This window comes from Halichoeres trimaculatus, unplaced genomic scaffold (assembly GCF_033239565.1).
Source record: "Halichoeres trimaculatus isolate MK-OKI-2021-1 unplaced genomic scaffold, fHalTri1.1 fHalTri1_scaffold_13, whole genome shotgun sequence".
NCBI lineage: Eukaryota > Metazoa > Chordata > Actinopteri > Labriformes > Labridae > Halichoeres > Halichoeres trimaculatus.
In genome coordinates this window covers 3,047,768-3,064,990 of record NW_027437191.1, presented here as the reverse complement: position 1 = coordinate 3,064,990, position 17,223 = coordinate 3,047,768, and the positions used below count along the sequence as shown (strand labels likewise).

The window sequence follows — 17,223 nt, the reverse complement described above, 5'->3', positions numbered from 1 at the left end:
GTTTTTGCAATTTTGTTGTACTTGTTACATTGACCAATAAAGTTCTATTCTATTCTATTCTGGTTTGCATTTCAAGAGTTGCTCAGCCTTAAGGTTGTTGTTTAGCAACATTCAACACTCCCATCAATTAAAGCAGGAGTATTTCTGAAGGATTAAAATGTAGAATTTCTGGTAAATAACTTGATGTTGTTTGGAAATCATTTCATTCACAGATGCAAATACATAAAGATCAAACTTTATTTTGATAAATGGAAAAATGAACTGAAACAGTTGGCAAAATCACTCCAATGCATTCAGAAGAACAACGCTCAATGTCTTAGTCTTGGTCTTAATCTAATTGGACTCTCACAATGTGTCCACAGTGTTATATTTCTGTTGTTGTTGTCAGACAGTATCGGCACCTGAAATGGACTTCGTCAAGAGATTTTTTATGTATTTATTTATTTACCTTTTTTAAAATTCAGAATATGTTAGTAAAATGTTGTTTTTTTTAAAAAAGAGTAAAAAAAGTAAAAAAAGTAAAAATAGAAAGAGTCGTGTCTTACCTGTCGGTGCCCCGTACGTCACTCACAGCGCGACAGTTCAACGCTGGTGACGTAATTTATGCCAAAAAGTCACGAGCCACAGATTATCATTGCAGCTGATTTTATTCATATCCCACATTTCTTTTTCGGCATAAATAGGAATAAAAACACGAGATGGCTGCAAATAAAGATAGGTAATTTAAATGTGAAGGTGAGGCTGAACATGTAGCTCTGGTCCAGTAAACAAACCACCACATTATATCATTTCCTTCATTTAGCTGAATTTTCAAGTTTGAGTTTTTTCCTCCCTGAAATAAAAAAGAAGAAGAAATGAAATAAACAAAAAAAAAAATATGCAAATGAAAAGGGAGGAGGTAAAAAGGACGTTCCACCTAAATTGTGTTATTCTAACATCTGGTAAAAAAACGATTTTATTTCATGAAAAGTTCCATACAGTTTTTTTAATGAGATTTCATGTACACAATTGTCATGTACACAAGTGTCATAAGTATATAAGTATATTTATAAAAAACACCCCCCTGAAATCTTTACTGCTCCTTTTTTGTTGTCCTCCTTTCTCAGTCTCTCTCTCAACAGTTGTTTTTGCACATTAGTGCATGAAGGACTCTACCAATGGAGAGAACTCTAAAAACCTGACTCCTTAAACCACCTCTGCAAGGGAAGGCTAAACTGCCTTACAAATGAAGACATTAATATCTATGTTTTTCAGCCATTCAAATTTATTTGGATGTTTTATATACTTTTCACAAACTTTCAATGACACAGACGTAATACCACAAAGAGAACCTGCTCCATCTGAACAGCCCAACTGTGGGCTGCTGTGTGAAGCTCCTTAAGTCGGCTAAAGGGAAAATCCAACACCACATTCAGAGCAGCTGAGTTGTGTCCTCTGTCAGTAAACAATCATGTGTTGTCAGTAAGGCTGGGACATTAATGTGTTAATTAGGATTAATGATTTAAAAAAATAAAAGGTTAACAATTGTACACATTTTAGCTCAGTTTATAATTTTACTTCAGACAACACAGAACATTTGTCAGTGCACAAGGTGTTAGTGTAACATTTACAACATTGCACAATGTGACACCTCCTAATGTGGAAAGCACCCAAGTAACACCAGACTGTCAACAAACAATTTGGATTGGATGGAATTTCTCAGCCTGGTGGATGGAAAAAGTAACTTGAAAAACTCATAGAAGCATGTTTAAGAGCAGTTTGAGTATTTATTAATACTTGCATGATAAGATCAATAATTATCTGTTTCTCTTCTCTACTTACACTCCTCGCTGTGAGTGTTGTAGTGAGAATGATCCACAAGAGCACCATTTGGTTTTATTCTACAGCAGCTGAACAAAATACTGGAGCTTCAGCTTTGCAGAAAACAAATAAGGAAATCTGGAAACACCTCAAGAAGAGAAGAGGGAGAAGGATAATCGGCAAAGTACAACCAGACCCCTGGCAGAGTCCTTTCAGCATGACCAACAGTATCCAGTGAGCTGATTTATAGAGGTGAAAGTAGGTAAAGCAGTCTTCAGCTTTAGTTAATGTTATTTGTCAAAGTGTAATTGATCCTAAAATTTGCAACTTAAACAGTTTTAATTAGATACACTCAAGTTTACAGGAAGTCCTTAAGACCTAAGTATAGCTGAGCCTTGCAAACACTTTCCTCTCAAAATGCAGTGACGTTCCTCAAACTGCACCTTACACTTAAAATTTAAAAATTTTCATGATTTTGTTTTTTATAGTCATATGTATATAGAAGCAAAAGAGAGACAAAGCTATTTGAATTTTAACAGCCACTGAATTAAAAATACTGAAATAAAAGCACCACTGTATTCATGCCTTGAATTATTTTGCCATGAAAAGAATCTAAATGTATTTGTCTGGAAATCATCTTTTAAAAATTCAGGTAAAAAAAATCACTTATTGAAACATCAGATCCAAAAATTCAAGTTGAAAAATTCAGATCCCAATGTCCAGGTTACCCAGGACAGCGAAGGCAATATGCTGTATTGACATGAACATAAGAAATGTTTTTGTATTTTTTCTGCTGAAAATAATGTGAAACCGGGTCCATGCAACAGTCCTGGAACAGTAGAGAGAAACATAGCAACATTTCTCTTTCTCTCTTTCAATACAATGGTAACATCAGTAGCCACGGTTACTTGAGGAGTTTTTTGTCTTTCCGAATGGAATCTTTCCGAATGACTTTTCCGAAAACAAAAGTATACATGGAAAGGAATATTCCAATTTCTGGTCTACATGCGCCGCTGTAATCAAACAGAATAGTCAATTGGGCATGCGCAGAAAAATGTAAACATCACTAGATTTATCAAAGCTGGAGGACGACAGTTTGTTTATCACGGTGTTGCAATACTCCGTATTGCGAGTTTGTCGTCCGTCCAGTCTTGAAAATATGTTCATTTCTTTCAAAGTTTGGATCAAAAACAAACTTTCCACAGCAGTCCAGTGCTGACGGCTCACCGACATTTTTAAAGTTGAGGACCGTCTCTAGTTGCGTCTTACGTCATATCTGAGCATGCGCTGAAAGAACGTACCCCGACAACTTTCCGTTTGAGTGGATACATGATACCTCAATCGGCCACCTGTCAAATAGCATGCTTGCCAAAATGTTTCCAGGAACCTGTGAAAACTGTCCGAGGTGTAAAGGTGACCCAGGCACCCTTAGCCATATGTTTTGGAGCTGCCCAAGGCTAAAAAAATTTTGGGAGAGGGTTTTTGACACAATCACTACAGTTTGGGAAATAACAATTCAACCGAACCCTGTCACAGCCTTGTTTGGGGTAGTACCACTGGACTGCAGGATTTCATCCACCCATGTCACGGCAGTGGCCTTCGCCACACTACTGGCACGGAGAACTATCCTGCTCAAATGGAAAAAGTCGACACCCCCTTCTCATAAGCGATGGGTGATGGATATGATGGCTCATCTCAGAGTGGAACAATTAAGATTTATAACTCAGGGCTCAGAAAGAAAGTTCAAAAACCTCTGGCAGCCTTTCCTATGATATGTTGAGAAGCTCCCTGTCGATTGAATAATTAGAATGGTCCCGTGAAATGTTTTTTTTTTTTTTTTCTCTTTAGTTTCTCAATTTATTACTGATTTACTGTTAGCTCACCTATTTGTCGGCCTAATGTAGCAGATTTCCATTGTCTGTGTAGCTATTTTACCTGAAATGTGTGTTTATTTTGCTCAATGTCATTAACGCTCAAGAATTTTGAGTCAATTTCATTTTGTTTGTTTTATTTAATGTGTATGTGTATGTATGTGTATATATGTATATGTATATGTATGTGTTGTGTATATATATATATATATATATATATATATATATATATATATATATACATATATATATATATATATATATATATATATATATATATATATATATACATATATATATATATATATATATATATATATATATATATATATATACATATATATATATATATTTTTTAATGATTTTACAATGTGTGCGAAACATTGGTGTCTCTAGATGTTCCAGGGTTTCTGGATGTTTTCATGCTGTGTGTGTATCTATGTATATAAAGGAAAATCTAATAAATACATTCAAACTAAAAAATGATACCTCAATTGGTTTGGGGAAAGGAATATTCCACCCCTGTGAAACCGATTAAATGTCCATATGGATTCGCACTTTTCTTTTGGAATGAGGTGTATACAAAGGTTAAATTATTTTCATTTGGGCAAATAAACCGAATGCAAGCGGAATATTAGGGTCCATGTATACGTGGTTAGTGTTTCAAATGTAATTCTACTGAAAGTGCTGGTAATGGTCATGCCTTCCTTGCGTTTTTAAATGAACTCACACCTTCCTGTCAGTCTCTTGGAAATGGTCTCTTTGGGGACCACTATAAACTTTTCTTTTACAGTTCACATTTTTGAGATACTATTTTGGTTGGTAATCTTCGGACATTACACTCCGTAACTCAATTTCTTAAGTTTGGTCTACTTTGCTCTGTAAAAGAACCGCACCTCTTCATGTCTCATCTCCTGTCCATAGCTCCTGTCACTGCGTCTCTGCTGTGATTGACAGGGCACCACAGCCACAGTGAGGTCAATGGCTTCACAGAAAGCTGGCGCCCTCTGTTGCTGTAGACGCATAGCAACCCTACACTGTAAAAAATTTCACCATAAAATTACAGTAAGTTACTGGTTAATAATTGCATTACTTTCACAGCAAGTTGCTGCAAATATTTTCACAGCAATTTACCTTAAGTAATACACAGTAGTTTACTGTAATTGTTTCACAGTAGTTTACATTAAAACAACAACACTTTACTGTTAATTCACGGTTGCCAGGCCCAAGGAATTACCGTAAAACAGGACAAGCAGCCTATGCTGTGGAGCACAACCAGGCAGCCAGGCAGCCAGGCAGCCAAGACAAGCAGCCTATGTCATGGAGCACAGCCAGGTAGTCAAGACAAGCAGCCTATGCTGTTGAGCACACACAGCCAGCCAGCGCAGTGGCCCATAGACAGCTAGCTGGGCCATGCCATGGAGCACAGACACACTGGCCCTGCGTGGTATCTTAATGTGCATCAGGGTCTCATATCCACAGTGTTGCCTCCTCACCCATGGTTTTTCCTTTCGGGTTTTGCAGATTATTGAGTTGAAACAACTGAAAACTTTAAGTTGGACTGATGCAAAATGTTGATTTGAGAAGAATTGAAATATTTAGTTTATTTGACTTATTAAGTTGTGTTAAATGAACTAGTTTATTTCATTTCAAAGAACTTAATTTATTTAGGTGTGACCAATTGAAGCAATTCATTTAAGTTGGTCCAACTACTTCTTTTTATTAGTTGTACTAACGCAGAATTTCAAGTTGACATGATCCACAGAAATACATTGGAAACCTTAATCTAAAAATTTTGAGTTGGATTGATTAAAAAAATTCCATCACCTCAACTGACTAGAGATTCCCTTTTTACAGTGTAAGCTGACATACAGTCTTTGTTTCTAACGTGATCTAAAAAAGATGTTGTACTCCTATTATTGACAAAGGAACAGTTTACATCTGTGCTGGGAGCTGGCCCACACGGTGACGCGCTTCATGACCTCTGATGCGCGCCCCGATGGTCAGTCTGTTCTCCTGGTTGCTGAGGTAACAGAGGCTCTGACCGTCTCCGCTTCTGGCTCTTTCCAGCACACTTTTTCCGCGCTGGCATGGATCATCCAGACCAAGCAGTCACTGCGCCTCGGCCGCAATAAAAAAAGCGTCAGAAAAGCAAATAAAAAAGCGTCAGAGAAAAGAGGAATTAATATGGTGAACTTCACACCAGTTCAAAATGACAATATGTAGATAAAGCAAAGGTGGAAAACAAGGGTACAATAACTTGACAGAATATGTTAAACTTACTTTGGTGGCATCAACCTTCAAAATGTTGAAAATCTGCTGCACGTCCCACAATTCAGTTCATGGAATTTGCTGTGTTTTTGCAGCAGATAGTCTTAATACAGCATTTCATGGTGAAATAATGCAATAAAATGCTGTAAAATCATGGTAATAATTGAAACAGCAAATATCACAGCAGTTGACTGTAGTAATACTGTTGTTATTGTAAATTTTAAAATTACAGTCTTATATTGTAATTATTACAGTTAAGTCCTGTAAAGTTGTAATACAGCAATTTACTGTGAGAAAATACAGTGAAACATTGTGAAATCCTGGTAATTTTTTACAGTGTAGACAACTATCAGCATGTGTCTATGGTTAGACCTCAATTGTAGGGATCCCTTTTTTCACAATATTTTCAATGGAAAAAAAACATTTCTCATATTCCTATCAATACGGTATATTGCCTTTCTTGTCCTGGGTAGCCCAGATGTTGGGATCTGAATTTTTCAACTTGAAATTTTCAGATCTGAATTTTGACAAGTTGTATTTAGAAATGAATTTGACAATTTGAATATGAGCAACCTGAATCTTTTGTTGTTGAGTTTTGAAACTTTTTGGATCTGAATTTTAAATAAGTAATTTTTTTGGGATCTGAATGTTTGAAAAGTTAATTTAGGACAAATAAATTCAGATACATGGTTTTGATGGCAAAATAATTCAAAGCATAAATTCAGAGGTGTTTTTATTTCAGTGTTTAAAATTCAGTAGCTGTTGGAATTCAAATAGTTATGTCTCTTTTTTGCTTCCATATATGTATATGTATATTCATTATTTCAGTTGTCTACTGAAATCCATTTTTAGGAAAACTGCTGCTTTTCTTGTCAAATATTCATATGAGCTTAAAATGTGATTATTTGTGATAAAATGACTGCAAAGCCTCTAATCAGAATCAGAATCAATTTTTACTTGAGTCCCTCCATCAGTTGTCAGACTATCTTCATGGTTAAATCCTTTTCTACAGTCAAAGCATCTGTATGGTCTTTCATTGGCATGGACATACATATGTTGAGTCAGATTTCCCTTGAAGTTAAATCCTTTCCCACATTCAGGGCAGCTGTATGGTTTTTCTATGGTGTGGACAACCAAATGTTTGGTCAGATTTCCCTTGAACTTATATACTTTCCCACATTCAGGGCAACTGAAAGGTTTTTCTTCAGTGTGGACAAACATGTGCGCAGCGAGATTCCCTTTTTTGTTAAAGCTTTTCCCACACTCAGAGCAGCTGAAAGGTTTTTCTTCGGAGTGAACAATCATATGTGCAGTCAGGTTTCCTTTATGGTTAAACCTTCTCCCACATTCAGGGCAGCTGTAAGGTTTTTCTTTGATGTGGATCAACATGTGTCTTCCCAAATCTACCTTATAATTAAATCCTTTCTCGCACTCTGGACAGCTGTAGGGTCTCTCCTCTGTGAGACAAACCAAATGATAGTTTTTACCAGGCTCAGGAAAACTGTGTGACTTCACAGTCTCTGTGCTTTTGTTTCTGGCTGATTTAAATCTTTTAACACAGTTTGTGGTGTCTTTCCAGTCATCTGCTTCGTCATCAGACCCTGATCCAGTATCTGAGGAGGCTTCCAGCTTAACCTCAATCTCTGGTTGTAAATTTCTCTCTGGATCTGAGCTCCTTGCTGGTTCTGGTCTTCCACAGTCCTCTCCACCAGCTGCTGTTTCCATGTGGTCAGTTAGTCTCTGATGGAGCAGTGAAGACTCGGGTTTCTCTTCATCTTCACTCTTCATATGGACTGAAGGAAACAGGACCTTGGTATCAGCCTCCTCCAGTCCTTGAAGCTGCTCTCTGCCCTTTCCGATCCACAGTTCCTCCTGTTCCTCTTTTATGAGTGGGGGTTTGTTATCCTCCTGGTCTGGATAGGGGCTCCTCTCCTGCTGCTCAGGGGGAAGCTCCTCTTTCTTCTCTATTAGTAGATGAACACCTGCAGGACACAGTGAACAATTATTAATGTGATATTACATCATCTTACTGATGGAAAAGCAAATCTGAAAAAAAAAATTCAAGGTCTTTTTTTTCAGCACTGCTGCTGAACTGAAATGACAATCTCACAACTGGACAAATAATTACAGGAGCCTTCTGCTTGTTGAGACATTGATCTCAGAGAAGAACTGAAAGTGGAGTTAAGCTGATTTGAATTTGGAGATTGCTGATGCAACTTGACAGCCATATGTAATTACGGACCATCCCCCCAAAGATCAGAGATAGAGAGCCAAAGGATCGCACTGATACCCCTTTTTAACTGCTAGTGCCAGTGGCCAGTGCCTGACTAAGCATTGTTTCGTTGTTATTTCACAGACAAAGAACAGGCTTCCATTTGTACGTGGAAGACTGAATTTCTGAGTTCCAAGTGGGAACGCCAAGCTGGAGATATATATACAGAAATACTGCTGTTTTGGCAACTAGAAAGTTAAACTCGGAGATGATGTCATTCCCAATCCTGACTTCCCAGTTTCGGATAAAAATGGAACGCAGCATAAGCACCTACTACGTCAGAGGGTGGGGGCGGGGCTACAGGATTACAACACCTGTTCGGACGGGCATTGTGCAAACCAGCGAGGCTCGCTTCCATCAGTTACAAGTTAAGTTTGCTCTTTGCTTTTAAGAGTAGTAGACATGCGCAATTTGAGTTTGTTGGATGGGGTTTTCCTGGAGGTTCCCCTGAATTGTGATGTAATGCATGCCGCTAAAGCTGCAGCTAGTTTGAGTCTTTGCATCACATCCCTCAGATAATGGGATTGATTGATGGGTCCCATATCCCAGTGCTACCTCCAATGGCTACATGAATTTTGTTAATCAAAAGGGATGGCCCAGTTATGTGTTGCAGGCTATGGTCGAGCACAAATGCTGGTAGGACAGCTGTTATTATTCACACTATGGCTTATGTTGTGGACCATCAGTTTTGCTTTAAGAAGGGCTCTATTTTACCTCTGTGTATGGGATGTAATAAAGGAAACAGGGAAGAACATATTGGGCTCTAATTTCGTAGACCAGGCGCAGGCGCACCTGCCCTGCGCCTGCCTTCGCCGTGTGCACAGGGCGTGACCGGCGCACTTTGCAAGTTTCCTGCAGTGCCAAGAGAGGCGCAGTCCAGGCGCATTTGAGCGCAGAGCTGCGCGTCCACGCCTCCCTCCGCGCAAATGGCAGAGAGGGAGGAGAAAAGCCGTGAGTGGGTTTAACACAGCCGAGCGCTGTTTTCACCAATCAAATGAGCGCCTCTCCTCGCCTGTAAATGCCCTGCGGCCGAGGCGCAGCGTCTGATTGGTCTGAGTGATCTCCAGCACCGCGGAGAGAGTGCTGGTAGCGGAGACGGTCAGATCCGCTGTGCCTGCAGCAGGTCAATGGACAGTGGAGCACATCGGAGGACACGACGCGCGTCACCTTGTGGGCCAGCTCCCGGGACAGATTTAATCTGTTCCTTTGTCATTAATAGGAGAACAAAATGAAGAGACAGTTACACAGCTGGCTTATCCATTCAGAATACTTTTGATCCACCTGCACTCCTGGTTTGTCAACGCCAAGCAGAGCCTTTGGTGATATACTGTATACTCTCCCAGTGTCTCCACCTCATCCTCCTTACAACAATGTACTCCATCTTTTTAGATCACCTTAAAAATAAAGACTAAAACAGAGAAATATGGGAAATCACGGGTAAATCCTGAGTGACAAACATTTATTTCGTCTCTTTTTTCTTCGTCTTTTCTCTCCCTCCTTTTCTTTGAATTAAATGAAATGAGAGAACCAGATATATACTCAGTATCAGATGTTTAGGCTGTTTTTTGTTTAATTGTAAGATGTGCATCAAACTTCCAGCTGCCGTCAGGTTAACTTTCCATTATGACAAACGGCTTTAATCTGACATCAGATGTGACGGGACAGTTAATATAGATACAAATGTATATGCTGATTCAGACGGTTACATTAAATAGTGATTACTGTGATTGTTTATCGCATTAAAATGTGCCTGACACTCTGGAAACCTGCCTCTGAGGCTTTGTTGACATGTGCGCACATGTGCGCCTGTCACCAAATTACAGCTGCGTGGGGAGCGCTCCGCCTTGTGCTGAGGATAGACCAGGTTGGAGCTGGCCAGCTTTCAGCGCACTTTTTTGGCACGAAACTGTCACTGCATCAACATGAATCTGCTGACACCTCCCCCTGGTGCGCCATCAACTTCCCCTGGCGCGCCTTCACACCCATCTCTGCGCAGACGGTCTACCAAATTGTCAAATTGGCAGCGCACGGCGGTGCGCCGCACGAAATTAGCACTGCGCAGGCGGCGCCAGGCTTGCGCCCCCTGCGCTGCACCACAAAATTAGAGCCCAAAATGTTTAATGTTATGCAGTCATACTAAATATACTGTGAAAATTTAAAGCACTTGTGAAATTTCATGTTTTCCTCCAGTTTCTGGAGCATTAGCTACAAATTGCCGGGAAGTGCACATGATGCAAGAGTCCTGCAACAGTCACACCTGCACCAGAGGGCTCACCTGCTGCCTAGGGTAAGGCCAGTTATAAAATAAATACTACACAAAATATGTACAAAATCATTAAAAAATAAATTAGTAATAATAACCCTCTACCCCTAACCCTCTACCTCAGCTCACCCAGGGTAGGTGTTGAGATGACTTTTGGAATGCTAAAGGCAAGGTGAAGGGTTCTTCTGAACAATAGCAACTTTCACTTTACCTTTACACCAAAGATGATTGCCACATGCTGTGCACACCACAGTTTTTGCCAGAAGGAAAACGACAGCAACAGAAACTGGTTGGAGGACGCTGCTGACCTTACAGTTGACTACCCTCAAGGAGTCAACTGTAGGAGCAAGGGAGGCACTGAAGAAACATGTGGCCAAGCGCTCTGTAAAGGGCAGCAGCGCTAATGTGGGCTCTGTGTTTGTTTCTGCTGATTCATGTATGGTTTGTTGTGGTTGTATCCCTGGTTGTATCTAAAGCCCATTTTCCAGGTTTTTGAAAAGAAGAATTATTCATTGTAGTTCAAGTATTGCTGTTTTTGAGCTATAAATAAACATTTCTGTAGTGAGGCGAGCTGCATTCCTATATCCTTGCTTTGATTTTTTAAATTTGTCAACTGTCTTTAAAACAATTTCTTTGGAGTAAAAATGAATGTCTTCTGCGTTATGAAAATTGCAACTACAGAACAGTTTTTAAATACAGTCGGACGGTGCCCACATGTTAACATCAACAAAATGATGGATTTTTGAGAAAAACTGAATGTAAAATTCTACAAGCTGAGGTTGGGTGTATGTGAGATTTGTGGTACAGAGGTTCAAGAGAACAAATCCTGATCTTTAGTATCTTTGTTTATTGCTGTAGTACAACACCAAGAAATAATGTTAAAGGTATTACCACCAAAAATTCAAATCCTCGTACTTCTGTAATACAACACCATGTTTTTGAGGTATTATCACACAAACAGCCATGTCAGGGGCCTGACAGTTGTGCTACAGGAAAGTCAAGAGTGTCATGAAAGTGCTGAACTTCGAGCAACCAAGAAGAGCTATGAACAAGTATTTTTTTTACATTAGTATTAGAACTAATACTAATGTAAAAACAAAAAGAAATTGACACAACAGTAAACATTAGATAAAAAGTGTCATTTGTAAACAAGTAATGGCTGTAGTGGTACAAAAAGATGCCTATCAAGCTAACCTCGGTCTTGTGTGCTGTATTCTTCACAATGCCTGCGTTATTCATTTGACATTAACAAGAGTTAACCATCTGCCTTTGGAGCCCTGGAAAAAACAGAAGCCTGACACCGCCCAAAAAGCCTCTTTATCTTAAGTTTCACTGTTTGTTTTGCCATGTCCTGAACTTCAGAAGTGCTAAGCACATCATCAATCATGTAGATTTCTACATGATTGAAACAACATGATCAGCAGCTACAAAGAGGAAAAACACGTACAAAAACTTGTGTCCTTTGTTACAAATAGTTGTCTGTTGAGACAATAGTTTGATTTTGTCTTAATTTTTCTTTTCAATGTAATATTTGAACTCTTCTCAGTTTAAGAATTGCTAGTTATATGATCTAGCTTTTAAATGGTCTGTTTTGAGGATTTGCAGCTAAAGAGAAATAAAAAAAAACCTATCAAATCCTATGTTTACTTGTTTAAGGGATAATAAAGACAAGTCACGTTATTAAGTGCCCTCGACACATCACTACACACAGAGAAAAGACAACCGTTTCATATTCAACATTCGCCTTTTTCCCCATCCATTACCTGCAATAGCTCTGACCCAAAGAATCGATTTCTCACAGTTTGGGGATATGTTGGAGGACAGATTGAGGCAGACGTTTCACAGTTTTGATAAAGTTTAACTAACCCGTAATTAGAGCTGCACGATTTGGGGAAAAGGTGCGATTTCCGATTAGGTGGACGATATCGCGATTGCGATTGTGCTCGCGATTTAATAAAAAAAGTTGTGTCATGATGAGTCTACAGACGTGCTTGGTTATCATGGAGAAAAATCTGAATTGCATGTGCTGACATTGCGATTGCGATTGCGATATCCTCTTTTAACCTTAATGGGGATGCAGTGGGGGTTGTAAAGAAGTGAATGTCTGTCAGACGCGCCAGTGACTATGGATGGAGTAGGGACCATCGTAAAAGTGCAATACTGCTCATATCAATATTTAATAACAAGTTGATTTTTAGACGTCTGAATCCACTTCTATTATATATAAGATAAGATAAAAATACTTTATTCATCCCCGAAATAAAATGTATGATATATAAATATATATATATATATATATATATATATATATATATATATATATATATATTTATATATTTATATATATATATATATATATATATATATATATATATATATATATATATATATATATATATATATATAGAATAGAATAGAATAGAATAGAAAATACTTTATTTATCCCCGAGGGGAAATTCAGGAGTCACCGCAGCATGTAAGAAAACAAAAGTAACAAAGAGTATAGAAAGTGCAAAAAGGTCCTTAAGAAATTAGATGACGACATCCCGTCCACCACTCGTCCACCACTCTCCGGCCCAGCCAGTCTCCACCTCCACAGGGTCCAGGACTGAGCCTCCCCAGAAGTCCATTCAGTCTCTGTCTCCTGGATCCTGTCTGCTCACAGCAGGCGAAGCTCCTCCAATGTGTCGCGGCGTCCGATGTCAGCTCCATCAGCCACGTCCATGAACAGCTCGATGCCGCTGGGTTAGCACAGCTAGCTCGTCCATCCCCCGGAGCGAGATCCCACGTTCCCAACAACGATGGATGGAAGGACAGGTCCACGTCGTCACCTCCCAGCTCACATCCGAGAACCAGCACGTCGTCCTCACCTCCTCCTCCTCAGCTCGAGGGAAATCATCAAGCCCTACACTAGTTAGCATTGACATGCTACAGGCTGCTAACAGCTAATTTTGCATGTAAACAATGCAGCCATGGTTACATGTAGGATCTCCAGACAAACACAGGAGAAAAGTAGTAAAAAATATCGCCGAGGCCACAAAAAGTTTGGTGTCCGTGACCGACAATGAACCATACAAAGTGATGATCCACTCCAAATACAAAGATGACGAAAAAGAGACGAAAAAAATTACAAGAAACGGACAAAGACGAGAGAGCTGCTGCAACAGGCAGCTACTTGGGTAGCGCCTAGCAACGGAATTAATTAATATAGTGACAACCCTTAACATTTCACACCAATAAAAAGCTAAATAAAAGTAAATATGCAAATCAACAGCATCAATTACTTTTTCACAAGGTAAAAATTTCAATAGTGTTCTCATTTTTCAATTTATTGACATCAAATCACCTCTCATGTGTCCAGAACATCCTCCCACAACTTTTACAGCCCTTAGTGTGTTGATAAAAGGTCCTCAAAAAATGTCTTGATACCATTCTCAGGGGGCTGTCGCTTAAATGTGGATTCGTCAACTTGGGGTTTCAATGGTGGTCTCCTTTTTTTAATTTATTGACGTCAAAACACTTCTCATTTTTTGTGGCTTCAGTGATATTTTACTACTTTTCTCCTGTGTTTGACTGGAGATCCTACATGTAACCATGGCTGCATTGTTTACATGTGAACTCAGCTGTTAGCAGCTTGTAGCATGTCAATGCTAACTGGTGTAAGACCTGATGTGAGGTGAGGATGACGTGCTGGTTCTCAGGTATGAGCTAAGAAGTGACGACATGGACCTGTCCCTCCATTCATCGTTATTGGGAACGTAAGATCTATCTCCAATAAGATGGACGAGCTAGCTGTGCTAACCCAGCAACAGAGGGAATACCAGAGGGCAGAGTAGCATCATGCTATCCACAGATATGGCTAACGGAGCTAACATCAGACACCAACAACACATTGGAAGAGCTTCACCTGCTGGGAGCAGACAGGATCTAGGAGACAGAGATGGAGCAAGACTGAAGAGGCTCAGTCCTGGACCCTGTGGAGGTGGAGACTGGCTGGGCTGGAGAGTGGTGGACGGGCTGTCAGCATCTATTTTCTTGTGGACCTTTTTGCACTTTCTGTGCACTTTCTAACTTTTGTTTTCTTAAATGCTGCTGTGACTCCTGAATTTCCCCTCGGGGATAAATAAAGTATCTTCTATTCTATTCTATACTAATGTGGCTGTTTACATGAACTAAATCTCATTAGATCAGAGCATTCGTCTGCTGGATCGATTCCCTGCAACATGATCACACACATTTCCAGAAACCAACCTGTTCTTTGCAGTTTAATCTCAGGGATTAAAATCACATCCAGTATTTCTTTTTGGCGCTGGAACTCCTCGTCGTATCCACGTGTTGTTCTTTGTTCATCCAGGTCTCGCGTAATCGCAGCGAGCAGCCGCCGCTCGAATAAGTCTTCAAGATCTTTAAACCTGGACATCTCCAAACATCCGAGAGTCGAAGCAGGAGAAAAAAGATGTCGTATTCCTCTGAGGAGATCATCTGAGTTTCCTGACGGAGAGTCAAAAAAGGTAAACTTCATCTTCTTCGATGGGATTTAAAGGAAGTTGGCATCCGCGGTCATTGCGTTACCGCCACCTGCTGGATGATTAATTCACTTTCTTCACTTTAAGAGCCCCTATTTATGACATCTTGTAGAAATCCAGCCTTTGCTTAGACTTCATTGCAGAGCAACAAAGAAATGTGGAAACAGATAGAAAGTTTTCATGTTTCTGCGTTTTTTTTAACCACCAGTTGATTGTAGTGTCCTCCTCCAGTTTTCAGGTGAGATCAGGTCTTAACTTGAGTTTCTCTGTCATCTTCTGTAACCTACACTGTAAAAAATAACCAGGATTTCACAATGTTTCACTGTATTTTCTCACAGTAAATTGCTGTATTACACCTTTACAGGACTTAACTGTAATAATTATGTTGAAATGCTGACTCAGCATTTCAACATATTGTTATCCTGTGACTTTATTATGTTGAAATGCTGACTCAGCATTTCAACATATTGTTATCCTGTGACTTTATTCCACTTCTTCTTCTTCTTATTCTTCCGTACGTTTTTTGGCTCTTTTCACAGCCTTCAAATTTTGTCCGATTTTCACCGTTCAACTTTTAAACTATTCAGCTTGTTTAGGAATAGTGTGCTATATCTTTTCACTTTTCTAACTATTAAACTTTTTGATTTATTCAGCTTTTTCCAAAAAAATTTCTCTATGTTAAACAGATGGGAAATTTCAGCTCCTCTGACTAAAATCTGCTTCAACTTCAACAAGCTCTAACTTCAGCTTACTCCCACTTACAGACTTCATTTTTGCTTTAAAATGTTCACTGATCTTTCCACTACTGATATCTGTAATAACGTTTTTAATATCTTCAACTGTTTTTGAGATTTCACTGTCTAAGCGACACAAACTTTTCACTCTTTTCACCTCTCCTCCTGCTCTCAGAGGGCGGAATGTTTTCAATTTGACTGAGAGAAGCAGCTGCTGCTACTGAAAAAAACTGCCGATTAACCTGCCATAAAATTCTCAAACTTGACTCAAATCAAACAAAAAAGGCTGCTACTCCTTCAACTTCAACTGCTTCTACCTTTTGCAGACTTTGACTCGAGACTCTGTTCACACATTAAACTGGTCCTATTCTCCTCATCTCATTTACACATTAATCATAGATTTCTGCTTTCTTCTACATTTTTGAGATTTCACTGTTTGGTTTCTCTCTCTTTTTATTTAATTATTTTAACTTTTGTAGGCTGATTTACATTTCCACTGTATCCACTTTCTTTATCCACTCATTGTCTTTTCCTCATTTCTCTTAACATTTTTTTTCTTTATTTTACATTTTCAGTTTTTTCCACTTTTATGCAAACTTTTCCAGCTTCAGCATTTCAACGCATTTGCTGCAAGGAAATGCAACTTCTCTAGTTATGTTGAAATGCTGATTCAGCATTTCAACATATTGTTATCCTACTTTATTATGTTGAAATGCTGACTCAGCATTTCAACATATTGTTATCCTGTGACTTTATTCCACTTCTTCTTCTTCTTCTTCTTATTCTTCCGTACGTTTTTTGGCTCTTTTCACAGCCTTCAAATTTTGTCCGATTTTCACCGTTCAACTTTTAAACTATTCAGCTTGTTTAGGAATAGTGTGCTATATCTTTTCACTTTTCTAACTATTAAACTTTTTGATTTATTCAGCTTTTTCCAAAAAAATTTCTCTATGTTAAACAGATGGGAAATTTCAGCTCCTCTGACTAAAATCTGCTTCAACTTCAACAAGCTCTAACTTCAGCTTACTCCCACTTACAGACTTCATTTTTGCTTTAAAATGTTCACTGATCTTTCCACTACTGATATCTGTAATAACGTTTTTAATATCTTCAACTGTTTTTGAGATTTCACTGTCTAAGCGACACAAACTTTTCACTCTTTTCACCTCTCCTCCTGCTCTCAGAGGGCGGAATGTTTTCAATTTGACTGAGAGAAGCAGCTGCTGCTACTGAAAAAAACTGCCGATTAACCTGCCATAAAATTCTCAAACTTGACTCAAATCAAACAAAAAAGGCTGCTACTCCTTCAACTTCAACTGCTTCTACCTTTTGCAGACTTTGACTCGAGACTCTGTTCACACATTAAACTGGTCCTATTCTCCTCATCTCATTTACACACTAGAGAAGTTGCATTTCCTTGCAGCAAATGCGTTGAAATGCTGAAGCTGGAAAAGTTTGCATAAAAGTGGAAAAAGCTGAAAATGTA

General features: G+C 39.0%; 1 protein-coding gene across 1 annotated transcript in view; it reads right to left on the bottom strand.

Moving 5' to 3' along the window:
* LOC141802257 (uncharacterized) overlaps window positions 1-15,003 on the bottom strand; it is a 28,652-nt gene extending 13,649 nt beyond the window's left edge. The window contains exons 1-3 of the mRNA XM_074685785.1: window positions 14,729-15,003; window positions 6,876-7,924; window positions 4,568-4,708 (exon numbers count right to left, since the gene is read on the bottom strand). Coding sequence (XP_074541886.1) covers window positions 4,568-4,708; window positions 6,876-7,924; window positions 14,729-14,999 — 1,461 coding nt within the window. The 5' untranslated portion in view covers window positions 15,000-15,003. The remainder of the gene's footprint in view (window positions 1-4,567; window positions 4,709-6,875; window positions 7,925-14,728) is intronic.
* Between the last annotated feature and the right edge of the window lie 2,220 nt (window positions 15,004-17,223).